Genomic DNA, 27,786 nt, shown 5'->3' with positions numbered 1-27,786 from the left:
ACTCTACTATGTCAGTGTTTTTGAAGTCAGACAAATGACCCTCCAACTATGAAAATAAAATTCATTTTACACTATGAAACAAGTAATTTCAACTTATATTAATCACTCTTGTTGGCCCGGAGGTTAGTGCGCTGGGGGTCTTATGTGAAAGGAAATCGGAGTACCCGGAGAAAACCTACGTGGTTGGGCAGGTGAGATCATACCTTTTCACATGCGATAGGGGAATTGAACCCAGGCCGCCTTGGTGAAAGACAAGTGTGCTATCCACTGTGCTACCAGAACACCCAATGGTGGGGTATACCAGGAAACTCTTGCTCAAATATTTGCCCTTTATCGTTAAAATCCATATTCTCCCTGTGTAAATTTTGCCCATATATTTAATAGCTATATATTGTATATTTCGTACTTATATTACCTGTCATTTTAAATTCGCCCCTATCGGGGAGGGAGAGAAAGGCAAATTTTCCTTGTTTAAAGTATTCTCATTGTGATTTCAAAAAATGCTGCTGTGTGCTTGAAACATTCAGCTTGTATGTGCACACAGTGCTTAAATAATTCAAGGTTCTTATATACAGCTTTATCACAACCTACATGTAGTTCAGCTTGTATGTGTGCTTAAATAATTCAAGGTTCTTATATACAGCTTTATCTCAACCTACATGTAGTTCGTACGTATACCTACATCGCTTCACGCTACCTTAGCTTTGGCCAGTTACTTATAATAAGTTTTGTTTATTTAATTCAATAATAACAATAATAATTCGAGGTTCTTATATACCGCTTTATCACAACCTATTTCGTAAGTCGTCTCAAAGCGGTTCACAATTTATTATCTGTGGTTATAAGGCCTTTGCAACCAGCCAACATCTTTCTCAACTCCCGTGCGGTAATTAGGTATGGCCTGTCAGGTGTAATAGGGGTACTTCGGTTTCAGTATTTGGTAATTTCTGTACCCAGACTTCCAGTACAAGATGTTTCGTTTATACTTTTCAAAAGTCATTTGAATATTTTAAAAAAGACTTTCGCCATTGGACTTATGTTTCAACCAGGTAAGCATTTTGCTTTCTGTGTTATATGTGTTGCTAGTTTTGTCTTTGAGAATTCTATAAAAAAAAAACGTCTTTAAAAAAATGTGAAAAAAAACATGCAAGTTTTTTGTATGGAAACTTGGACGTCTAGGATTCGGTGTAATATGTGGTTGATATTAAGAGAAAACACAGAGACGTCATATTCAGGATATCATAATACACCTGGTGTTTAATTTTGCAATATTTTCAATGAACAATCTGACAATATATAATATCATAATTAATGCAGTAAGTTATCATAATATTTATAATCACAATATATATTATATATATACAAATGACTTATAGAAAAATAAAGGTATCATATAAACGTATGAAACACGCGAGTAGGGTTAAGGTGTGAGACTATAAATGTGGTGTAAAGATTCGCCGTCTTTCACCACTGTACGCAATAATGGACTCATCCATATCAATGCATGGTCAAGTCTACTAAAGTTACATAGGGGTGAAAGGGTGAAGTCCTCCCTGTATACAGTGGAAACTGCTAGTCTGAACACTTTTTTTATCAGAATATAAAAATTCCGAATAATGAAACAAACATTGTTGAATCCTTGAAGACCGGAAGGTGAATTTTCAAGATTAACAGTGTCCAGATTAACAAGGTTCCAAGATATACCCAGGAAAAGTCTAAATTCTGTCTGCATGTGTGACCGAACCCAGGAATGCAATTACCTTACCAGATTAGAATGCGAGATTCGCATTTAGTGAACAAAGAGGCATTTGAAAAAAACAATCTTTTTAGCAAGTTATTGAGGTGAAGAGGCATTTTCATTTGGTAATATTGAAACAAATAATTAGAAGTATTGGTAATATCAGGGACTTCGATAATCTAATTCTGTGGTAATATATATATAAATAATTGTGATGATAAATCTTTTGAAATTATATTTTTATCCAAAAATAAATTGAAAAATATTTAAACCAAATCAAGATATTATTTTGACCATTTGCATAGTCCCAGCATTTTGCTAAGTGAAAAAGGTAGACATACGCAAAAGAGCAATCCAGATCTTGATGGAAATTTAAAATTGCATTTAGTTTCTTCATAAATAGGTAGTTGTTGCATGGCTTGATCTGATCCACATGCAGAAATAACAAATGTTCACATTTGACAGTTTAACAAATTTTAAAATTATAATTTGCATACAACAAGTTGATATGTGTAATTAGAAAATAAGGCCCACTTTTAAATATTTTTTCTAATAGAGGGATACTAGATGTATAGGAAGAAAAGGTGGAAAAAAGTTGGAGGGAGGAAAAATACCTTTCTATTTGAATTTTCTGGTTCAGTTATTAAAGAATTTTTAAGACAATTAACAGGAGGTAAAAACAACAATTTTAATGAAGACAAATGAGGGAGTTCTGCAAACAAAACATTTTGTGAGAGAAAAAAACATGCAGATCTTGAAAATACAAACTTCCATTCGTTTTTGTTAAAACCCCTGGCAGGGTTGGTTAATCAATCTAAAAACAGAACTGTGGCCTGTATCTATATCAATTGATATATTCATTGCCCTGAAGTTAATATCGATATAACATGAGTTGATATCACAGATACAATTTCTGGTCTGCAATCGGCTCTTTGTTGTCCGCCTCCTAACTTCACCAAATCTGTTTGATTGGAATAAAACATCAGATCATACACCATCTTATATAAATCAGATCTTTGTTCCTGCGTTATGTACGACGAGGAAGACGATACGCTACAAATTCGTCAGATCTATACAAATCCTGAAAGCACTTGTGTTTTATATTAACACTACTGTAATGTAACATATACTTTGCGCAAGGTTTTAATACCTTACTGATATTCAGTTAAAATCTGTATCCTCGGTTTACAAAATTCTACTTTCAGGTGTCTAACAGATATTCCATTTCAGAAAATACAGTAAAACCTTGTTATAATGCCCGTTGTTCCATTTGTGACCTTGCTTGTTACTGCCAAGATATTTCAGGATCCATTTTTCCACTCTTTTATTTCTGAAGATTTTCTTTATTCATTTCCCTCAATTATCGCCAAACCCCTTTAAAGTGCCATTTTTCTGTCTCGTTTTTCTTCAGAATGCCTTTCTAAGTTTCAAAATATTGCGAAACACCTTCATAGTGCCATTTTTCTTTTCCCCTAAGAATGCCTTTATAAGGTTATCATCAAACTCTTTATAATGCCATTTTTTCTCTTTTTTTCCTCTCTAAGAATGCCTTTATAACTTTGCCTTAATTCATTGCCAAAAATAATGCCATATTTCTCTAGGCAAATAGTGGCAGTATAACAAGGTTTTATGGTACTGCATGAGTTGATCTACACTTTCTATGACAATCTGACATCACTATCCGTCTGATACAGACCATTTCGTTGATACAATCAGATTTTGGATTAGTGATTTTATGCAAAATTCGACTTAGTTGAATATTTATAATCACTCACGGTACCAGCGACTCAGAATTCCATGCTTCTAACCCAAATACACTACTGGTTAATATAAATTCACCGTTCATTTCCTGTCATACACAATTCAGAGAAAAAGCATTGTGAAATCTTTTAATTATGAGTTTAAATCTACGATATCGGAGACAATTACCATGCAATGTACCGTATGTTATAATGGGCTCCCAGACAACATCGTGGTGGTAAGAATGGTGGTCAACTCCAACACTGAGACAGATTACGCACACCAGGTCACTTCCAAGAGATTCCGTTACCGAGAAATTCAGAGACATGTAAACAGTTTAATATGTTAAGCATCTCTTGGTTGTGATTTTGCCATTAAGTTCAAACAGAAACTTCAATATCTTATACTGGAGTGATATAATTCAGTTACCAGTACTCATACATTCTGGGAGACATGTAAAAAGTTCATTAAATTCAGTGAATCCTTGTCATAATTTTTTTTTTCCAATAACTTCAGATTGAAATAATTTGAATCGATCGTAAACATTTTATTCTGGAGTGAAATGAATGCAAATGCTGTGTGTGACCAGTTCATATGTAAGAATCCTTAAATGACAATCTGAATTCATTTTTTTCAAAAATCTGCAGTCAGGTTAGACCTAATATGTTACACATTGTATTGGCAAGTTTAAGGATGTATACCACCTGACAGTGATGACAATATGTAACTTCTTTACAAAAGAGCTCTCCATTTAGAAAGTGGTAATATATTTTCTTATGAAAAACTGTGGTTTAATTTTTGTTACATTCATTGATTAAGAGTTTGAAAAAGAGATTAACAAATTTGTTTCACATACTTATGACAGTTATTTATGACTATTGACAGTGTACCGGTAATTGGAAAATAAATAAATTGAACTTCCCTGAATTAGTTCCACTGAAAATATCATGAAAGTCCGACCAGATGAAATAAAGAGTTTTACGTTTTACTGTTTCTTAAATGTACACATAAATGCATGTAACTGTTCACTGATAACAGGGAAATAATTCTGAGGATCTATTGGTTTTTCAAAGGGAGATAAGATGAACTCATCACAGGTAAAATATGTATTAGGTAGCATACACCCTTAATCTTAAGTATAGCACACATCCTTAATTATTATGTATTGTTTAACTACTGAGACGTATAGATCCACATCGTGGTACCAGTGTATATAATTACAGATCTACAAAGTGCTTACGTTATAATAAGTAGATCTGCATATACATTTTACATAACTAACAATGTTACATCCGGGTACTCGGGTAAGTTATTAATTTGTTTAGAGAAAGTACAAAATTTACACCTATAAGATAATGGATAAATATAACCAACCAATCACAGAGTAGATAACAGTGGTGAGACATATGAGGTACGGAGGTATTTTCAGCCCAACAAGAGTGAACAATCTACGTCACCATGTGATCGAGTCATGGACATTACGTACCATCTGGGGGCGTGCGTGAAAGACTCGCGTATATTGATATGAGAATAACAAAGGTAAACCATCTGGTTTTATAAACATCACAGAGTTATTTCCCCTCTGAATAACAGGGAAATATCAGAGTTATGTCCTCTGATAAAAATCTTCCTTGATTAATGGAAACGTCAAAGTAGCATCCAGATCAGAAGAACCATCAGAAACTATTTGAGTTATGTCCCCTTAATTTATGGAACGATCCGGGTAGCCACCAGAAGATTCATAATATCAGCATAGCCTCCATACATTGCCGGATTTAACAGAAATGTGGGAAATTGTACCTTTATTAACATATATTGGTACAAAAAATTGAGTATAGACCCTTGATTCAGCACTTGATATAGGCCAACAGAGGATGTGACTTTATGATAGTTAAGCCACAATAGGTACAAACACAGGTGTCATATTGCAAATTGCATGTGATACAGGTTAACTCGGGTGTGACACAGGTAAACAACATGATAGCCAGGTGTTCACCATATGGAATTTGACTTTATAGTTCACTTTCAGATCTTTACAGCCTTTTATCCACGGGCCTGATATCAACATATACTCTGGACACCTGATCCCCACAAATGGAATGTCGACTTTTTTTACTTCCACACAGTCTTCAGAACCTTCCAAACATCACTAACATCTCATCAACCAATCACAAGTCACATAACATCTTGCTGTACACAAGACATCCAATCACATTTGGGTTTACATAATTGTCATGTATAGGAAATCACATTCAACACCCTATCTCCTTAGGGTAAAGCATACAGCCAATCAGATCCTTTGGTACATTATATAATCACATGCCAGTAATTCGGACCTCCCTAATCCATACACTTCCTGTCCGGTTGTCCCAGGATCCTGCCAGATATTTGGGGACGGATTTCCGTTTTTCGTATCACAAAGTGTAATCCAGCCACTTTAAGCTGTGAACGACACGGGCTGAATTAATACGGCTCAACTCTTCAGCCGATCATACTCTTCCTTATGTCAGTTTGACATGTGATTGTGTTCTCAAACATTTTGACCAATCACACCCTTTGTTTCATTACCAAGAATAATAATGCAGCCATTCACAACCTTTGGTACATCACAATGTGTAAAGCACTCGTTCACCAAACCAAAAAGGAAAGCACAGGAATTGAGGAATTAATCACAGACGGCGTTGACAGGTTCTCCATATTGCAATCATACTTCACTGAAATAGAAAACGGTACAAAGTATTAGACATCGTTTAGAGATAAACAGCTGACTTAATTAGTGCGACCTATTGTATTTCCATAAGAGTTTCAAAATGAGAATTTGATAATTTATTGATAATATCCTAGTGAATACAAGTCCATTGAGATGACAAGTGCAGCAAAATCACAGGTATAATGTGTAAGGTAGCTAGCAATTACCCTTAACTCTGACAAAAATCACAGGTATAATGTGTAAGGTAGCTAGCATTTACCCTTGACTCTAACAAAAATCAATGGAATGTGTGAGGTAGTACATAACCTTAACTCTAACACAAATCACAGGTATTTTGTGTAAGGTAGCACATATACCCTTGACTCTAACAGAGATCACAGGCTCTTGACAAGAGATGAAGATTTAAGTGTAAGGACTTAAAAATAAACACGAGGCCGGGCAGGTGACCCCATACTTTTTCACATCCAATCAGGGAATCAACGCCAGGCCCCCTTAGTAAAAGACATGTGTGTAACCCGCTGCATCATCTGACCATTAGTGTTTTACTTTATTTGATACCGCTACTAATCAAACCTGAATAAACTACTAGATACACAAAGTGTGGAAGTTTGATCCTATGAAATTGTTTAAGACAAAAGTGCCAAAGTTTGACCCAAAAATATTGTTTGAGACACGAGAGCGCAGAAAGTCTGACTACATGACACTGTTTGGGATACAAAAGTGTGGAAGTTTGACCTTAATCAACTGTTATAGACAAAAGACTGCAGGTGTTTGCCACCACAAAACTGTAGAAGACAAAGACCTGTGTTAGTTTGACGACATACTGTTTTTGTACAACTTACCTGGCCTCTACATTGGAAGAAAGAAGGAGTTGTTTCTTCATTTTCATCAGTTGCGCATGCGTGAGTTTTTTCTCGAAAGAAGGCAGGTCTACAGACACAATACCCTGATTGATTTCGCTCGTCGACATGGCCTGAAACAACGTGGATATGTCGTTTTGCTCAGAATTCCGGTGCAATTCATTAACATCACAATCGTCATGCCTACACTCATGAATTGTACAAATATCACCGTGGTTATTGGAACTATACTCCATCTCCTCCGGACTGAGGTGTAGAGATCCTGTCGAACTTACACCACTAGAGCTATGTATACTCCTGAGAGAGTCCGAACTTTGAGTTTTGGTTTTCAGAACACCTTGTCTCTCATCATTGTCTGAAGTACCGTAGTTCCATGAGAGACGTTTATGAATGCTGGTATCTTTATCGTCTTTATTCAAGTCCTGTATATGATCTGCAGTGATGTAGCGACTTCCATTGCGTGATGACCTTCGTTGACTAAGTTTCACCTTTTGATTCTCGTCGACAATATCTGGTAGGGAAGAATCGCTATTGGCAGATGACCCTGTCGAGTGCGGAATATGTAATCGGTCATCGTCAGGTATACTGTCAACGAAACTTGGCACAGAGTTTGAGGATTGCACATGTTTGTGATGCTGTTCATCACCATGGTAACTGTGAGACTTTGCGGGGCGTGGATGACTGACATAAGGTGTGGGAGATTGCGGTTCGTTGCTCATAGGTGATATGCGCCCAGGGCTAGATTGACCAGCGGCATTGTTAGGAAACAGGAAGTGTTGACCTGCAGGATCATTGCCAGCCGAGCGCGACATGACGACATCAGGTTGGTCCAAGGGGAGGGGTGAGATGGGCGTTACATTGATCACTTGCTCCTCCACCAGTTCCCCAGACAGGTAAGAGTAACTATTGGAACCCTGTGTCGGGTTACGAATTTCACGATATAGTGCCTGTGAACACAAAATACAGGTAATTATTTCTTATTCAAGTAATCAATTTGAAAGTTTGAAATGATGTCACATAATCTAGATGTGATAAGTTTATAAATATATGTTTTGAAATGAGCCGAGGGAAATTCGTCAAAATCCCTTAAAATTTCTACTTCAAAAATAATTTTACTGATAAAATTATAAGTACCGGTACATTTATACAAATCAAAAACTATTTTTCACATTAACAGATTTATTTCAGTTGATAGTACAGTTCACAACACATATCAATGGAGGTTAAGATTAAGAAAAAGTAGGGTTGTCTCCCCTGACCTGGGCTTTTCGTATATGTTCCAGCCACACTCTGACAGCAGCTTGATCGCCGTGGAATGTAAATGCTGACACAGGTACGTGGTACTCGTTCAGGTAAATCATCAGAAAACTCCCTTTTGTGTACAAAAAACAACAGATAAAGTTAAAACCATGAGAAAACTCTGAATGTGTAAAATACAACACATTAAGTTAAACATTGGGGAAACTCACGACATGTACAGATTCAGGGCCTGTATTCATGAAACCGTTCTCATGCTCAAACACAGATTTTCTGCTCAACTTGACTTTCTTGTAACTCACATAAATCATGTAAAATAATAACAAGAGGCCCAAGGGCCTTAGCGGTCACCTGAGTTATATCATAGATACTGGTAGCTTTATTTTATTGTTAAGATGTGATGTGGAAATCAGCATGTAAACTAAGTGAAATACAATACTTGTCATGTCATCAATGGATAAGAATTTGAAAATATTGGTAAATGTTCCCTTTGGGGCCCCGCCCTAGCCCCTGGGGATGGGGCAGGAATCCTAATTTTACAAAGTAAAACTCTCATTTACCCAAGATGATTCTGACTAAGTTTGAGCAATTTTCTGCTGAAAATGGATAAAATATATACCGAAAAGTGTTATTTCCCTATATAAACTATATTAAACGTTAACCCCTCCCCAAGGGAGAACGGATAGCTCGGGGTCCTGATATTTTCAATTTAAATAAAGCCCCTGATGATCTTTCTTTCCACGTAAAGAAAATCACTGTAGTACCTCTGAGTCTGGAGAAGAAGATTTTTGAAATATTGATTAATTTTCCCTTTGGGGCCCCGCCCTGGCCCCAGGGGTCGGGGTAGGAATCTCAATTTTACAATTTGAAACCATCTACCTCCAAGGATAATTCTCACCAAGTAAAAATAATTTCCTACAGAAAGTTGTCAAAATATACCCAAAAGTGTTATTTCCCTATATAAACTATAGTAAACTTTACCCCCTCCCCAAGGGAGAACGGATAGCTCGGGGGTCCTGAAATTTACAATTTAAGTAAAGCCCCTGATGATCTTTCTTTCCACGTAGAGAAAATCACTGTAGTACCTCTGAGTCTGGAGAAGAAGATTTTTGAAATATTGATTAATTTTCCCTTTGGGGCCCCGCCCTGGCCCCAGGGGTCGGGGTAGGAATCTCAATTTTACAATTTGAAACCATCTACCTCCAAGGATAATTCTCACCAAGTAAAAATAATTTCCTACAGAAAGTTGTCAAAATATACCCAAAAGTGTTATTTCCCTATATAAACTATAGTAAACTTTACCCCCTCCCCAAGGGAGAACGGATAGCTCGGGGGTCCTGAAATTTACAATTTAAGTAAAGCCCCTGATGATCTTTCTTTCCACGTAGAGAAAATCACTGTAGTACCTCTGAGTCTGGAGAAGAAGATTTTTGAAATATTGGATAATTTTCCCTTTGGGGCCCCGCCCTGGCCCCAGGGGTTGGGGTAGGAATCCCAATTTTACAATTTTGAAGCCTCATCTACCAAGGATGATTCTGACCAAGTTTGAAAAAAATCCATTCACTGGTTCTTGAGAAGAAGTTGAAAATGTAAAAGTTTACGCACGACGCACGACGCACGACAGACGACGACGGACGAAAAGCGATTGGAATAGGTCACTTGAGCAAAGCTCAGGTGACCTAAAAATGTTATGTGTAACATTTTAAACAGTATTCAGTTTGAAGTCTCTCCAGAATTCGTCCAAATCATAGACTAAATATTATATTTAAATATGTTTCTCATCGGTACAAGAAATTGAGCTTGGGCACAGAATCTGAGTTTGAGTATGGGAACGGTTTCATGAATATGAGCCCTGAACTCAATACCGAACATATTCACCTTGGCATTAAACAGACAGACATATAAACCTGTTACAAAACAATAACGATTCAAGTGAATGCTGGTTAACAGAACGGTTGCCAATGACACATTTCAACAAGTTTCTGTAAGTCAGGACGGTAACATAAATTGATTACACAGCCACTGAATAAAATTATGCACTAAATTGTTTGATTATCATTCTAAACAGCTTAACACTTTCACCACTGTAGACCATAATGGACTCATCCATATTAATGCATGGTAGAGTCTACTAAAGTTACATAGAGGTGAAAGGGTTAAAATCATGTTAAAATATTTAAACAATGCTTTTTTTTTAATTCCTGTCCGCAGAAATTCAAAGTTATTTTTGTGGGAACAGTATCTGATGGTTATACCCATAGAATCCTAGTACAGATATATTTGTTGCAAGAACAAGTACTAGCACACTGGATATACAAAACTCTGTACCACAAATTACTTAGTTATATAAGACAGTTCTTGAAAAATAGGAGTACAATTAACCGTTTGGGGGGTAAGAACACACTTCATTTGAGAATTTTTGGAGAACACTAAGTGAGTGTTCCAGATGTCAGGTTGTGAGTTGATAAACTTAAATGAAATAGTCTGACAAACATTTGTAAAAGAACATAAAATGAGGTCTTGCCCATGAATGTATAAATTAATTAATCACATCATCAATTTATTTTTTAATTAATACCAAAAACAAAACAAAGACTGGTTTTGATCAAGATATTCTGTGAACTTTCCTAGTTGTGAATAAGAATTATAAAAAACAACACCTGTATTGTGAAAATGGCCCGTGTGGTGAGAGGAGTTACCTACCCTTGTCCTTAAGTTCCTGTGTGATTATCCGGTCGACTCTCATAGGGGCCTTGATAATTTTGTACTTCTCCATCCTTTTACTGGGTTTGCATATAAGGAAGAGGTCAGTGAACAAGAGACACTCAACGTCCAACTAAAATAGAACGGTCATCATTAAATTGAAATGGTCAAGTTTGCTTAAAATATAAAAAAATATATTTAAATAAATTAACAACATGACGAGTTACATACAAGCTGTATTGTAGATTTTACAATATGAGTAACAAAGGAATGGTCAAGATAGTGACAATTTGACATGGTAGTACGACTCACAGACTTTTCTCTGCTCAAAAGTCTTCAAAATAAATAGCACAAACAGAAAAGAAAGTGTATGCAGATTCACCAACAGAGGACAAAGGCCTATTTTGCCTATCTGGTTCAACCGGTTTGTCCGTTTTTTAATGTAATATATTTCAGGTATAAATCCTGGCTGACCTGCAAATGTTTATGCAGGCCTTGCAAGGCTTTGCGTCCAGGCATGCCTGAAAGCAGCAACAGATTACTAAGATCCAACCTTATTTCCTAAACGAACAACTCTGGTCCAACCGGTTCTACCCGTTTGGATCACGATAAACGAATGGTAGCAACATGTATGAATCAGGAAATGTACTGGTTATGTCTATCAGCATATTTTCACTGTGTAATGAATGGTCACTCACCCGTGACTGAGAGTCTTTGAGGCGGAGCACTGACTGCATAATGAGTGAGCGAGTCTGACCTCCGGCACAACCCGGCATGGGGGCCCGCAGGTCAAAGTTGTTGTTATATTCCTGTAGATACTGTAAAACAAACATTAACGAATTATACAACAAATTCTCAAACGATATATCAACAGAAGGAAATATCAATTTAATACGTGATCTATAGTCATTTCTTTTTTGATGAATAACTGCAGTGTACAATGTCAAATTACTGTAAACAATATAAAGCAACTTCATTGCTTCATTTAACACGTCAAGAATAGTACCATCACTTTAAAAGTCCCCTTTTCCCCTCTAAAAAGTTAATAAGTCTATGTGTGATGTCAATCACACCCCTTTTGTGAAAAAGACTTGACGAATGAGAATTCTACCCAGAGACAGGCCCTGAGGACTTTCCAGGAAACTTTCGCCCATTTCAATATTTGCCTGTCACCGGTAAAATCCATGTTTGCCCTTTTCATGTAATTACTGTAGAGGGTATGCTGTGTTCCAATATTTGCTGTCATGATAAATTCGCCCTCATTGCAGAGGGCAAAAAAAGGCAAAAATTAAAATGCCACAAAAATTTTCCTGGTATGCTGTTCAAAATGGTTGAATTGGGGATGGGGAATACATGTATTTGTACTATATAGGACCTATTTTACCTCTTTTTTAAATTTATAATGTACCCTCTGGGCGTATCAAAAATAATTGATTTTCCATACCTTTAAGCTTTCATCGTTAGGTGCCTCCACAGCCTCGTATGATTCTATTTTCGTCATTATGGTGGCGAGGCGTTCCTGTTCGTGTCGTTGTCTTAGTGATGCGTTAACTTGGAAGACAAATCGATCCACACTGGCAATCTGAAATAAAGGGAAGCAACTCCGTCAGAAACTATTCCAGATTCATTACGACAAAAACGTTACCATTTTTTCATATCACAATTAATTGATATACGGTATACGGGGAACATTTTCACCCAGTCAAACTTTCGACCTCTAACGTGATAATGAAAACTGAAGGGTCACTATACAACAGCTCCAAACAAATATTTTCTGGACTTTTTTTCGTCTGAGGTGAAATAAGTTCCGTTTGGATCTGAAAGATTGGCATCGACTGTCAGGTATTGACAGTACAGATTTTGACCCACCATTTCCAGGACATCCTTTCGCTGTTTCTCATCATCCGTTTTACGTAATATAGCCTGAAGCAGCAGGGAGTATTTGGTCAGTCTCTGCATTGGCTTGACCAGCAAGTCGGTCAACTTCAGACGATTGCACTGTTTCTGTGTCTCGGCCCACTGTGGAAGAAATCCAACATTATCATTATACTTTATCTATATAACAGTGTGTCCGATTGGGCTATATTGCATGATCACATGACAGGGAAATAAAACATCCTGTTTCCCTCGTATATTAAAGTTTCTCTGGATATATTTCCCTTATTCGTACAATATTGAAGAGCTGGCCCCTGGATCATGAAACAATCTTAGACTGAAGTTTTTGCATAGCCAATCATGTATGACGTCACATTTCATGACATTATTTGTGATTGGCTAGGTCAAAACTTAATGCAAATTTAGACATGAGATTGTTTCAAATACCTGGGCCATATCTGAACATCTGAAATCTTGTACATTTGTATGACACTATTTCCCACAATCACTATATCAAACAATCTTCCCTTCTTTCCTAGTTCAAGAATGCATGATAACTCGTGTTATATTTCACAGAAACATTCTAGATAATTTTATTCCATTCAAGTTTTATAAACAATGATTACAAGGTCGGCTGAATATCTACCATTCTCGATACTCCAGGGGTTATGCTCACTTTCACTCTCTGCACTCCTGGAATATGACTTAGCGAAATCGAAAGCATGTGGCTAGCTGTTTAATTGGTCACTGAGGTTAAAAAACAATCTCTAGGCTAATACCTGTCCTTTGAAGATTACAGAGGAGCAACGCCAAACTTCAAAGCCAGTCAATTTCACTGTTACCTGACCAACAGATTCTTTTGATGAACATCAAAGGATCAAACTAGTCTTCTCATCTCAGCCACAAGGTGGTGCACACTGAGCCTTAAATTTCGCTATGACATCTTACAGGGGTGCAGAGAGCGAAAGTGAGTGTAACCCCTGGAGTATCGAGGATGAAGATCTCCAAAAAAACATTTATGAAAAGATGTGTTGAACATCAAACTTTTGTTGTTATTTCTTATGCATTACTTTCAATACGTACCACCACAAAAGTTTTAAATAACTCGTTTTCACTATATCGATTCTTCATGTAGTCGGCACAAGCCTTCTGCTCGGAGAAATATTTCGTGTAGGGACTCAACAGATCAGGGAACTGAAATGGAAAAATGTAAATTTACTACTTTGTAAAAAGACTAATTCTTTAACTCATTCATCCCAGAAATTTCATAATGAACTATTCCAACCTTTGAATTAGAGGAGTTCAAATGTGTCTTCCGGGGTGAATAATTTAATTTAGAAACAGATTTCTAACAGTTCACACAAAAATCAGTTGCTTTTCAGCGAGAATTTGTGAAATTACTCATTTAAATTACTAAGCATAAATAATTTTCACTATTCTCTAAGAATTTTAAATATTTCTTTTAATGACTACACAGTACTGATAGTTATCCATCCTTAAAAAATAATTTTTTGGGCATGAGTTTTGAGCGTACTGTAATGTTTATAAGCATAATTGTAGTTATAAAGTACAGGTGGTAAATATACACAGGTGGTTTCTTAGGATCCCTGTCCCCTACACGGTGTATTTTCCTATATACAGTAACCCCCCTTAACTTCCTTAGGATCGCTGTCCCCCTGCTCTGTGTTTTTTCCTATATACAGTAACCCCCCTCAACTTCCTTAGGATCCCTGTCCCCCTACACTGTGTTTTTTTCCTATATACAGTAACCTCCCCTTAACTTCCTTAGGATCCCTGTCCCCCTGCTCTGTGTTTTTTCCTATATACAGTAACCTCCCTTTAACTTCCTTAGTATCCCTGTCCCCCTGCACTGTATTTTTTCCTATATACAGTAACCTCCCCTTAACTTCCTTAGGATCCCTGTCCCCCTACACTGTGGTTTTTCCTATATACAGTAACCTCCCCTTATCTTCCTTAGGATCCCTGTCCCCCTGCACTGTGGTTTTCCCTATATACAGTAACATCCCCTTAACTTCCTTAGGATCCCTGTCCCCATGCACTGTGGTTTTTCCTATATACCGTAACCTCCCCTTAACTTCCTTAGGATCCCTGACCCCCTGCTCTGTGTTTTTTCCTATATACAGTTACCTCCCCTTAACTTCCTTAGGATCCCTGTCCACCTGCTCTGTGTTTTTTCCTATATACAGTAACCTCCCTTTAACTTCCTTAGGATCCCTGTCCCCCTGCACTGTGTTTTTTCCCATATACAGTAACCTCACCTTAACTTCCTTAGGATCCCTGTCCCCCTACACTATGGTTTTTCCTATATACAGTAACCTCCCCTTATCTTCCATCCCTGTCCCACTGCACTGTGGTTTTCCCTATATACAGTAACATCCCCTTAACTTCCTTAGGATCCCTGTCCCCCTACACTGTGTTTTTTTCCTATATACAGTTACCCCCCCTTAACTTCCTTAGGATCCCTGTCCCCCTGCACTGTGTTTTTTCCCATATACAGTAACCTCCCCTTATCTTCCTTAGGATCCCTGTCCCCCTGCACTGTGTTTTTTCCTATATACAGTTACCTCCCGTTAACTTCCTTAGGATCCCTGTCCCCCTTCACTGTGTTTTTTCCTATATACAGTTACCTCCTCTTAACTTCCTTAGGATCCCTGTCCCCCTGCACTGTATTTTTTCCTATATACAGTTACCTCCCCTTAACTTCCTTACGATCCCTGTCCCCCTGCACTGTGTTTTTTTCCTATATACAGTAACCTCCCCTTAACTTCCTTAGGATCCCTGTCCCCATGCACTGTGTTTTTTCCTATATACAGTAACCTCCCCTTAACTCCCTTAGGATCCCTGTCCCCCTGCACTGTGGTTTTCCCTATATACAGTAACATCCCCTTAACTTCCTTAGGATCCCTGTCCCCCTACACTGTGGTTTTCCCTATATACAGTTACCTCCTCTTAACTTCCTTAGGATCCCTGTCCCCCTGCACTGTGTTTTTTCCTATATACAGTTACCTCCCGGTAACTTCCTTAGGATCCCTGTCCCCCTTCACTGTGTTTTTTCCTATATACAGTTACCTCCTCTTAACTTCCTTAGGATCCCTGTCCCCATGCACTGTGTTTTTTCCTATATACAGTAACCCCCCCTTAACTTCCTTAGGATCCCTGTCCCCCTGCACTGTGTTTTTTCCTATATACAGTTACCTCCTCTTAACTTCCTTAGGATCCCTGTCCCCCTGCACTGTGTTTTTTCCTATATACAGTTACCTCCCCGTAACTTTCTTAGGATCCCTGTCCCCATGCACTTTGGTTTTTCCTATATACAGTAACCTCCCCTTAACTTCCTTAGGATCCCTGTCCCCCTACACTGTGGTTTTTCCTATATACAGTACCCTCCCCTTAACTTCCTTAGGATCCCTGTCCCCCTGCACTGTGGTTTTCCCTATATACAGTAACATCCCCTTAACCTCCTTAGGATCCCTGTCCCCCTACACTGTGGTTTTCCCTATATACAGCTACCTCCCCTTAACTTCCTTAGGATCCCTGTCTCCCTACACTGTGGTTTTTCCTATATACAGTTACCTCTCCTTAACTTCCTTAGGTTCCCTGTCCCCCTACACTGTGGTTTTCCCTATATACAGCGACCTCCCCTTAACTTCCTTAGGATCCCTGTCCCCCTGCACTGTGGTTTTCCCTATATACAGTAACATCCCCTTAACCTCCTTAGGATCCCTGTCCCCCTACACTGTGGTTTTCCCTATATACAGTAACCTCCCCTTAACTTCCTTAGGATCCCTGTCCCCCTACACTGTGGTTTTTCCTATATACAGTTACCTCCCCTTAACTTCCTTAGGATCCCTGTCCCCCTGCACTGTGTTTTTTCCTATATACAGTAACCTCCCCTTAACTTCCTTAGGATCCCTGTCCCCCTGCACTCTGTTTTTCCCTATATACAGTAACCTCCCCTTAACTTCCTAAGTATCCCTGTCCCCCTACACTGTGGTTTTCCCTATTTACAGTAACCTCCCCTTAACTTCCTAAGGATCCCTGTCCCCCTACACTGTGTTTTTTTCCTATATACAGTTACCTCCCCTTAACTTCCTTAGGATCCCTGTCCCCCTACACTGTGGTTTTCCCTAAATACAGTATCCTCCCCTTAACTTCCTTAGGATCCCTGTCCCCATGCACTGTGTTTTTTCCTATATACAGTAACCTCCCCTTAACTTCCTAAGTATCCCTGTCCCCCTACACTGTGGTTTTCCCTATTTAGAGTAACCTCCCCTTAACTTCCTAAGGATCCCTGCCCCCCTACACTGTGTTTTTTTCCTATATACAGTTACATCCCCTTAACTTCCTTAGGATCCCTGTCCCCATGCACTGTGGTTTTTTCCTATATACAGTTACCTACCCTTAACTTCCTTAGGATCCCTGTCCCCCTACACTGTGGTTTTCCCTATTTAGAGTAACCTCCCCTTAACTTCCTAAGGATCCCTGCCCCCCTACACTGTGTTTTTTTCCTATATACAGTTACATCCCCTTAACTTCCTTAGGATCCCTGTCCCCATGCACTGTGTTTTTTTCCTATATACAGTTACCTACCCTTAACTTCCTTAGGATCCCTGTCCCCCTACACTGTGGTTTTTCCTATATACAGTAACCTCCCCTTAACTTGCTTAGGATCCCTGTCCCCCTACACTGTGGTTTTCCCTATATACAGTTACCTCCTCTTAACTTCCTTAGGATCCCTGTCTCCCTACACTGTGGTTTTCCCTATTTACAGTAACCTCCCCTTAACTTCCTTAGGATCCCTGTCCCCATGCACTGTGTTTTTTTCCTATATACAGTTACCTTCCCTTAACTTCCTTAGGATCCCTGTCCCCCTGCACTGTGGTTTTTCCTATATAGAGTTACCTCCCCTTAACTTCTGTTTGGATATAACTGTAGCACAGTTGGGCCAGGACACTTCCATTGAACTGGCAGCTCGATTGGTTAGAGCGATAATATAACAATCCTAAGTCCAGTGTCTGTACACAAGTCTAGCCCCACTGAATTATTTCATTCAGAACACTGTTGTTGATTATATTTTATTTATTTCATCTTTATTATTTCTCATAAAAGTCCAGCAAGATATAGTCATGCTGGAAAATAAAGTTTTCAACGATAAATTTCAGTTTTTGGCGGTACGGGGATCCTTAAATAAATTTAAATATCTAGAAACTTTATTTTAATCAAGCAAAATATGATAAATATTTAAACTTAATCACGGCATGTTCAGGTAATATCAAAATCTTGGAATTTTTTTCATAATTTTCAAATCAAAACTCAAACACATACACCTCTGCAGATTCAGTATCATTATCATCAAATGATGTGCAGGATAAAACTCAAATAAGTTGAAATGAGTACTAATTGACCAGCGGTCAGTCCATACCTGCTTGAAGCCCTCTTTCATGTCTGAGGGATTGAGGGGGAGACGAGACTGCCTTGAACTCTGTAATACTTTGGACAGTGAATTCTCCCAGAAAGAGCTATTTGTGTAGGCTATATCCCCGATATTGGAGAACAGTCGCTCCGTGTCAATCTGAAGGGGAAAGAGAAACAATTAAATTACAAAGTTATAGAATTAAATATACAATTACTGTACCTGATCATGCTTCCTTGTAATAATTCAAATACATTCTACTGTTAAATATGTACAACAATAAGAAATGATACACATTTTAATATCAACACATGCATTCACCCCTAAAATTTCATAACGAACTATTCCAACTTTGAATTGGAAGAGTTCAAATGTGTCTTTAGGGGCGAATGAGTTAATAATCAATCGAAAAAGCAATCCAACCACAAGGAAGTGTGACTGTTTTGTTTTAAATATCAAAGACAACTTCCTTGAAAGACATAACTATTATTTCTTGGACATTTTAATATTGAAAATGACAGGAAATAGAAACAATTTATAAACTTCAGGAAAATCTTGTCCCCTTTTTGATATTTGTAGTAGAAAATCTGCAATATTGCAATGTTAAATTGCATGGATGTTTACTTTTAGTTAAAAATTATCAAAAACACATTATTACACAGAAATGATAGCAGCTATACAAAATTCAAATTTTAAACCAGATAAAAGCAGAACATTTACATTGATTTCCACAAAAGTACAGACGATTCGGTCACGCTGCCTTTGTATCTTTGTTATACCTCAGAAATGATCGTGATGCGGGGCGTCACAGATGGCTGAAGTCTATATGCACACAAAGACATGTTATTACAGCGTGTAGACAGGCGGAGATTATATGTTTATGCAGCATTTAACCTACCTCGTTCAATAATTGTTCACTTTGAAGATTGATGAGACAGCACATGAACAGCTGGAATGACAAAAACAACCATGTTATGTAAATCGTCAGCTGCTGATAGACAGTTCATTTTCTTGTGTTTATCAAACCATTAAGCTTTTAAACTTTACATACATAACAATTATGTCACTAAGAAATTTCAAAAGAAGACCTTCATACTGATTACTGCATAGGAATGAATACAGTCAAACTTTATGAAGAGAACACCCTCCATAAGTCCAAAACGTGGTCTCTTTAAGAAGGTGGTCTCTTAATACAGGTTCAATTCACATTGAATCACTACGGGGAACATTAAAAGTGGCCTCTTAATTTAAGTGGTCTCTTAATGGATGGAGGTGGTCACATGAGCAAGTTTGACTCTACACTGAAATACTGCATTATAACTAGTTTTTTTTTTTGCCCAGTCAAATTTTGCTCTTAGACAGTAAAATCCATTTTTGCCCATTATTAAATTTGCCCTTCACATTTAACTATTACAGTTGTTTACAAAAGGTCACTGTTAAGATAACTTCTCCTTCATTACAGAGGCAAAAAAGGCGAGAATTAAATTGCGGTGAATATATTTCCAGGTATACAATAATTCGACATTTGACATACTGCTGAATTGCAAAACTTTCCCTATTAAATGCATTGACTAAACCAGAGCTTACACCCACCTATTGACACACTATACAAAATACATAGCCAACCAAAAACTTTCCATAACATGAATTTGGGAAACCAATACAAAAACATTTCTTAATGTGCATATTTCCACATTGATATTATACAATTTTTGAATAGCCAAATAAAATACAAGAAAATGTTTCTAAAACATAGATGTACTGTAAAATCATAAATTTCCGTGGGACATTAAATTTCGTTTATTTTGTGGATAACAAAAATCCATGAAATTAAATCCCCACGAAAACCTAAATTTGGTATGATATAGATAGGGGGAAATCAGAAATCAGAGAAATGTAATGTCCTTGAAACAGGCTTGTGTATGAAAACCACGAAATTTTGACCCTACGAAAATGAATAATTCTACAGTATGTCATAGCTTTAAGAGAGCCAAATGTAAAATTTATTCAAAGTCAGTGAAGCAGAAAATACAGGTCACAATGACCTATATTTGATATTAATGGTGTAGTACTCTTGAGACATACTTACAAACAAAGATTGACGTCTGTTGGACTTCTAGTTTAGAGTAATGGAGCTTGACCCATTCACCCCTAATTTAGTCACATTTGAATTTAACCAAATCAAGGACTGGGCAAGTCCAGTTTAATTATGTACAGGTGAATGAGTTAAAATGCAAAGTCTAACTAGATATCATATAGACATGCTTACGGAAAAGGCATACATGCCCCTCCGCTATCATTTATTCCATTTTTTCAAAAAGTAACTTGCATCGTAGTGACTGTATATAGTAGACAATTAACTTACATCAGTAATGACCCGTAGTGACCGTATATAGAAGACCTCTGTCTGTAGAAGCTCCCACACTGCTTCCTGTTGGTCATGTTGTCTTTTCGTCAGGGACTGCAATTATAAATATTACACAGCTCAAGGTACCATACACAAAAAAATACATCTACCTCAACCTGGAGAATACCTGGCACAGATCCTAATATCTACCTGTGTGTTTCTGTCTGCACACAGTCAACAACTTCAAGTAGCTAACGTGTACCCACTTATAAATATACAACAGTCAGCAAGATTTCTGGCCGATCGAACACACAATTCTGCAAAGTAGTAACGGTAAATGTCTATACTAGATATTTTAAAATCTTCATACATTTGTACCTAGCTTAATTATAATGAAAATTCAAGTGTATATGTTTTTATTTTTACATTTTACTTAATTTTGAACCGATCTTCTAGGGAAGATGTTTTTTATTTTCGTATTTTGTTTAATTTGAAACAAAACTTTTAGAGTAGATGCTTTTAATTTTTCATGCTTTACTTTACTCTAACAAACTTTCCATGACAAATATTTTTCGAATCTTTATGAAACAGGCCAGTAGCTCAGGAATGTTACATAAACACAAATAAGGATGATGCACTTTGACAGTTAACAATTATAAATATTACACAGCTAAAGTATTGTATTGGGGAATAATATCTAGAATTTGGAAATTTGATATTTTTTTGTGTGTATGGGACATACACAAAAAAATATCAATTTTCCAAATTCTAGATATTAATTCCCCAATACAATGTATAGGCGAACTGTCAATGTAAATCTTTATGTGACTTGATGCACGTTTCTTGTCATAGCATTGACTGTAAGATCATTCAATGATATATGCTACCTTATAATTACTTGTATGATTTTGAATCCCAATTTGTATGATTTTGTTTCCTAATTTGTATGATCTTGTTGTATAACTCAATTTGTATGAGTTTGTATCTCAATTTGTATGAGTTTGTATCTCAATTTGTATGAGTTTGTATCTCAACTTGTTTGACTTTGTATCTCAATTTGTATGAGTTTGTATCTCAATTTGTATGAGTTTGTATCTCAATTTGTAAGACTTTGTACCTCAATTTGTATGACTTTGTATCTCAATTTGTATGACTTTGTATCTCAATTTGTATGTCTGTCTCTATCAATCTCAATCTATATGGCCAAATCTTCAATATAACTTTCCAGCACTTCAGAAGAGAAATCATTGTGTTAAGGCCTAATCGGTTTTTATATTATCAAAATGAACAGTTCGACAATTTTTTTTCATGAAAAAGTTTCCAAACCAATCTATCTTTAAATTGTTCTCTCAATAACCATGTATGAAAAATTATTTGTACTGTTTTCTGCAAAGAGTTTACTTAACTCCCCAAAGTTCAATAAGTCAATGATTTAGACCTCTTTTTGGATAAATGATGCACTTCAGGATAAAACAGGATACAGCACAAAATAAATTCATTAGATTTGACCCTCAATTGTATTTAGGTGGTTTTTTTCTAGGACTTCGTGTACCTCAGACAATGTTTAAAATATTGTCAAATTTAACATTTTTAAAGAGTGAATTCCCAATTCAAATACCTGTTTTAAAAGTATGAAAATAGATACATATGTAAGTGACCATGAATATGTGTTTGTTAAGTTATCATATGTGCATGTTAGACTACCTTATACACTCTCTACTAGGCCTTTATTGATGTTTCTACCTCAACCTGGAGAATACCTGCCACAGACCCTAATATCTACCTGTGTGTTTCTGTCTGCACACTACTGTCAACAACTCCACGTAGCTAACATGTATCCACTTATAAATATACAACAGTCAGCCAGATTTCTGGCCGATCGAACACACAAAAACCTGCAATGAAATTTCCAGTGTATGTGTTTTTATTTTATATTTTACTTAATTTTGAGCTGATCTTCTAGGGAAGATGTATTTTATCTTCATATTTTGTTTAATTTTGAACCGATCTTCTAGGGAAGATTTTTTTTCCCATATTTTGTTTAAATTTAATCAAAACTTCTAGAGTAGATGCTTTTAATTTTTCATGCTATACTTTACTCTTACAAACTTTCCATGACAAATATTTTTCGAATCTTTATACTCAGCTGAAGAAGCACCTCAAAGAAACAGGCCAGTAGCTCAGGAATGTTACATATAAACACAAATAATGATGATGCACTTTGACAGTTACAGAGAATTCCTACCTAAATCCAGCACCTCAGCTTGTTAACACTGCTGTGATGTTCCTGGGTTGTATTGCCCTGAGACTCTGTATCGCTTACATTACAGACAGGTGACTTGGTTAATACTAAGCTAGCTAGTCATCTAAAAGGAACTTCCGGAAGTCTAAATTCAGGAGGAAATTTGTACAAGTAACGACACTGTTTAGAGAGAATCATGAGCTTAAAATGTCGCAGATAAATTATTTCAAACAAGTTCTCATCACCTGTACAATTTTTTTGAAATTTGAAATTTAAATTCAGTTAATTTTAACTTATAACATTTGATATATGATAATGAGTAATATTTTTTATTTAGTTTTTAATTCAGCATTTTTTTTACTTTTTACTAAATCAAGTTGAAATTCTGAGAAAAATATTACCAATAATTGCTATGTCACTTGATGTATCTTACAGAGGTCACGTTGAATAGCCGTTATTACTCGTGCTAAATACTGAACACTTGGGTTATCACACTGATAGTCAGATCAGGTGAGAATTTACTTACAATGTAGGGAGAAAACAAACTGACCAGGACCCGTATTCATGAAACCGTTCTCAAGCATGGATTTTGTGCTTAGGCTTAATTACTTTTTCCGTTATGAATTAATAAATAAAATGTAATTTTGTCAATGATTTGGAAAACTTTCAGGAGACTTAAAGACAAATACTGTTATCAGTGCTTACATTTGACTTTTTGATCATTTGACATGATTTAAGTGAGTTATAAGAAAGTTGGTTTGAGCACAGAATTGAGAACAGTTTTATGAATATGGGCCCTGTATTAAGAGACCAACTGAGGAAGTCCCAATCCCAAAAGTGGTCTGTTTACACAAATGGTCTGTTAACACAGGTGGTCTGTTTACACAAGTGGTCTGTTAACACAGGTGGTCTGTTTACACAAGTGGTCTGGTCTGTTAACACAAGTGGTCTGGTCTGTTAACACAAGTGGTCTGTTAACACAAGTGGTCTGTTAACACAGGTGGTCTGGTCTGTTAACACAAGTGGTCTGTTAACACAAGTGGTCTGTTAACACAGGTGGTCTGTTAACACAGGTGGTCTGTTAACACAAGTGGTCTGTTAACACAGGTGGTCTATTTACACAAATGGTCTGTTAACACAGGTGGTCTATTAACACAAGTGGTCTGTTTACACAAGTGGTCTGTTAACACAAGTGGTCTGTTAACACAAGTGGTCTGTTAACACAAGTGGTCTGTTAACACAAGTGGTCTGTTAACACAAGTGGTCTGTTAACACAAGTGGTCTGTTAACACAAGTGGTCTGTTAACACAAGTGGTCTGTTAACACAAGTGGTCTGTTAACACAAGTGGTCTGTTAACACAAGTGGTCTGTTAACACAAGTGGTCTGTTAACACAAGTGGTCTGTTAACACAAGTGGTCTGTTAACACAAGTGGTCTGTTAACACAAGTGGTCTGTTAACACAAGTGGTCTGTTAACACAAGTGGTCTGTTAACACAAGTGGTCTGTTAACACAAGTGGTCTGTTAACACAAGTGGTCTGTTAACACAAGTGGTCTGTTAACACAGGTGGTCTGTTAACACAAGTGGTCTGTTAACACAAGTGGTCTGTTTACACAAATGGTCTGTTAACACAGGTGCAAGTTTAGTTCACAACGAAATCACTACAATGGGGAACTTTTAAAAGTGGTCTGTGGTCTCTAATACTCAGGTGGTCTCTTAACACAGGTGGTCAAGAGTTAAAGTTCACAATGAAATTACTATAATGGGAAACTGTCAAAAGTGTGATTTGTGGTCTATTTACACAGGTTGTCTGTTAACACAGGTGGTTTCCTGATAAAGATTTAGGTTCAGAACGAAATAACTACAATCAAGAACTTTTAAAAGTGGTCTGATCTCTTAACACAGGTGTTCTCTAATAGAGGTGGTCAAAATGAGCAGGTTTGACTGTATTTAGATATATATCATCATTTATTGACATCTACCATTTATAACATTGACGTCTGCATAGTTCACATTCTTTGTTCAGCCATTACGTAACAGTACTTTACTTGTAATACCCGGTTTATGATCTATTGGATATAAAACACAGAACTCTCTTTACATTCTTATGAAAATGCTTTTCCGAAGTTCTCAGCACATTTCCCCCAGAAAAATTGTCTGGGCTTAGAAACGCTTACTATGATGTACACAACGAATCACCAGGCTACGTTGACCTTAAGCTGGCTTTACATACCAAGAAAGTTTTGACAGTCATGTTTTTATGTACCTATAAAGTTAATGGTTTGACTGCAGTAAAGTCCTGACGGAGCACATTCCTTACGGATTGACCAGCAATAAAGCTACAATCTAAATCTAAATGACCACCAAAATTTGGACAAACATGTGGACAGCAAGTACATTTGGCTGACCATTTAAAGTCACCCAACCAATAGAATTGTTGACAAGTGTAAGAAAAACACCTCGTGAAAAACGAACAATTTCCAATTTTATAGCCGACAGGTCACTTGACAGGAAAGTAGATGATAATTAATTCTGAATAAAACTCCCAATTTGTACCGAACAAAGACGTCTTTACATGTCTTTATACTAAGTGTCGGACAGGAAAGGTTGTATATAAAAGGGGTTTAATCTTATATCAGTCAGTGTAACTGTCACTGCTACAGTGTTAGTGTAAACATAAAGACTGGTCGGACCCTACATAGGGGCAATGATTAGGAGTCCAGAGGTGAATGGGTTGTTGTTATTTAGTCATCATCTACCTGCCTTGGTGACCAACAGATGACCGTAAGCTCATTATGACTTCCCTCTTTATATCAATTACACAGAAATTTGGATCTCTTTCCCACAGTACTGTGTTTTTTTGTATATACTGAGTAACCTCCCTTTAATTTTGTTTTGGATGAAACTGTAGGACAAATGTGCCAGGACAAGTTGGAGTGATAGTATAACAATCTTAAGTCCAGGATTCAAACCTGGCCTAGCCCTGCTGATTTTTTTACATTCCAAACACTGTTGTAGATTAAATTTTGTTTATTTCATCTGTAATATTTTAACATAAAAGTCCTGCACAGTATAATTGCCTTTTCAGAAATGATTTTTCAAGGCTATAGTCAAGCCGGTAAAACCAGGTTCTGATGCATAGTGACAGTTTTTGTAGTAGTGCAGAGATCCTTAATGAGATTCTAGGATACCTCCAAACCTGTCCCCACTCAGACCTCTTTTATTATTAAACAACAGCATAAAATTAAACTGAGATTTTTTTCTTCCAACAGGGCGAATAATTTGAACAATTTTTTGTTTTTTTTATTCTTCAGCCTTTATATAAAAACAGGACTTCCTACATTGTTTAAAAAAAATATGTGAAAAATGAAGAAAATTTCGTTAAAATGATCAGATGCTCCTGCAATTGTTTCCCACCCAATGGAAGCTTGTTGGATGAAATGAGACAATACTGTTCCTATTTTTGTGAAAGTTTTCAAGATTACCTAGTACCTTATAACAAAAGTTGTTATTTCTTGAATGAAATAAGACACTTTCTATTTTCTGAAAGGCCAAAATGAAATTGCATCACGGATATGTTTGCTACTAAAGCCTTGTTATTTTCGAGACAGAGTCTCCTGATTATTTTACTGTCCTTTTCTACTTTTGACCCCTAAATTTTGCTTTTTGCTCAAGTCGAGCTTGGGTTTAGAAAATCGAACACTACAACATGTGTTGCTACTGTTTCTACGAATCGCTAACTGTAATTTTAAGACGTTATAGATTTTGCCACACATAGCGTTCAGATCATGCCTGAAAATCAATGGTCGCTTTAAATATAAAGACAACTTATACATGCATAGAGAATAATACATGTATGCCTTTTTCCGTATCACACCCAGTATCAACCCGATATTGGTCGAGCGTTGATACCANATTTAGACAGGTCCATATATATTTTTAGCACTTAACGTTATACACCTCTGGCTTGACATGAACACAGAATATCTAAAACTGTCATAGATAGAGAATAATACATGCCTTTTTCCATATATCACACCCAGTATCAACCTGAGACTGCAATATCAGCCCAAGGGCCGAAGGCCCGAGGGCTGATATTGGTCGAGGGTTGATACTGGGTGTGTTATGGAAAAAGGCGTGTTTTATTCTGTTTATTACATACTTACTAATAAAAACCACTATCTTATGATTTATTTTTATTTTTGAAATATTGAAAGGGGTGTGATATGGGTTTTGCGGGCTGATATGGGTTTTGGGGTGTGATATGGCGGGGGCTGATACAGGTTTTGGGGTGTAATACGGCGGGGGCTGATACAGGTTTTGGGGTGTGATACGGCAGGGGCTGATACGGCTTTAGTAAGTATGAAATAAATATATATATAAAACAAATAAATATGGAACGCTTCACGAAGTTGCGTGTCATCCTTGCGAAGGGGCCATGCTAATCTTGTCTGTATCGTTCCAATTTTAATATATGTACTGCCAAAGCAGGTAAAACAATTTATATATATCACTTTCTGTATATAAATATTTTGTAACGTCATTAAAAGTTATGTTTTTATATTCGCTTACTCTGCAGGAGATCAAACTGTTTGATTTGCAAGTCATTATTATTTTGGTCACACCACACTTTTGTGTAGGTGTATACCTATTAAACAGGTTTGGGGCCTTTGGGGATTAAGTGTTGGGGTCATTTACTTTGTGGCCATAATCTCAGGAATGACCGATCAGAGATCGACTGTTCATTGTTGTCAGCAGTGTTTGGCAATTGCGCTGAAAAATGGCTCTTAACCCTTTCACCACTGTGAACCACAATGGACTCATCCAGATAAATGTATGGAAGAGTATACTAAAGTTACTTAGGGGTGAAAGGGTTAAGT

The 27,786-nt window shown here is 36.9% G+C and overlaps 1 protein-coding gene across 7 annotated transcripts in view; it reads right to left on the bottom strand.

Annotated features, from left to right (window-relative positions):
- Window positions 1–1,237: 1,237 nt before the first annotated feature.
- The window catches only part of LOC110440519 (pleckstrin homology domain-containing family G member 5-like), a 172,046-nt gene continuing 145,497 nt past the window's right edge, over window positions 1,238–27,786 (bottom strand). For all 7 annotated transcript variants that reach the window (XM_021483649.1, XM_021483648.1, XM_021483650.1 and 4 more), the window contains 11 exons: window positions 20,683–20,778; window positions 19,216–19,266; window positions 18,327–18,476; window positions 13,967–14,077; window positions 12,878–13,027; window positions 12,453–12,590; window positions 11,707–11,826; window positions 11,009–11,141; window positions 8,308–8,420; window positions 7,031–7,995; window positions 1,238–6,192 (listed from right to left, as the gene is read on the bottom strand). In XM_021483649.1, coding sequence (XP_021339324.1) covers window positions 6,183–6,192; window positions 7,031–7,995; window positions 8,308–8,420; window positions 11,009–11,141; window positions 11,707–11,826; window positions 12,453–12,590; window positions 12,878–13,027; window positions 13,967–14,077; window positions 18,327–18,476; window positions 19,216–19,266; window positions 20,683–20,778 — 2,037 coding nt within the window. In that variant the 3' untranslated portion in view covers window positions 1,238–6,182. The remainder of the gene's footprint in view (window positions 6,193–7,030; window positions 7,996–8,307; window positions 8,421–11,008; window positions 11,142–11,706; window positions 11,827–12,452; window positions 12,591–12,877; window positions 13,028–13,966; window positions 14,078–18,326; window positions 18,477–19,215; window positions 19,267–20,682; window positions 20,779–27,786) is intronic.

This window comes from Mizuhopecten yessoensis, unplaced genomic scaffold (assembly GCF_002113885.1).
Source record: "Mizuhopecten yessoensis strain PY_sf001 unplaced genomic scaffold, ASM211388v2 scaffold11183, whole genome shotgun sequence".
In the NCBI taxonomy this organism is placed as follows: domain Eukaryota; kingdom Metazoa; phylum Mollusca; class Bivalvia; order Pectinida; family Pectinidae; genus Mizuhopecten; species Mizuhopecten yessoensis.
This window is presented reverse-complemented; position numbering and strand designations above follow the sequence as displayed.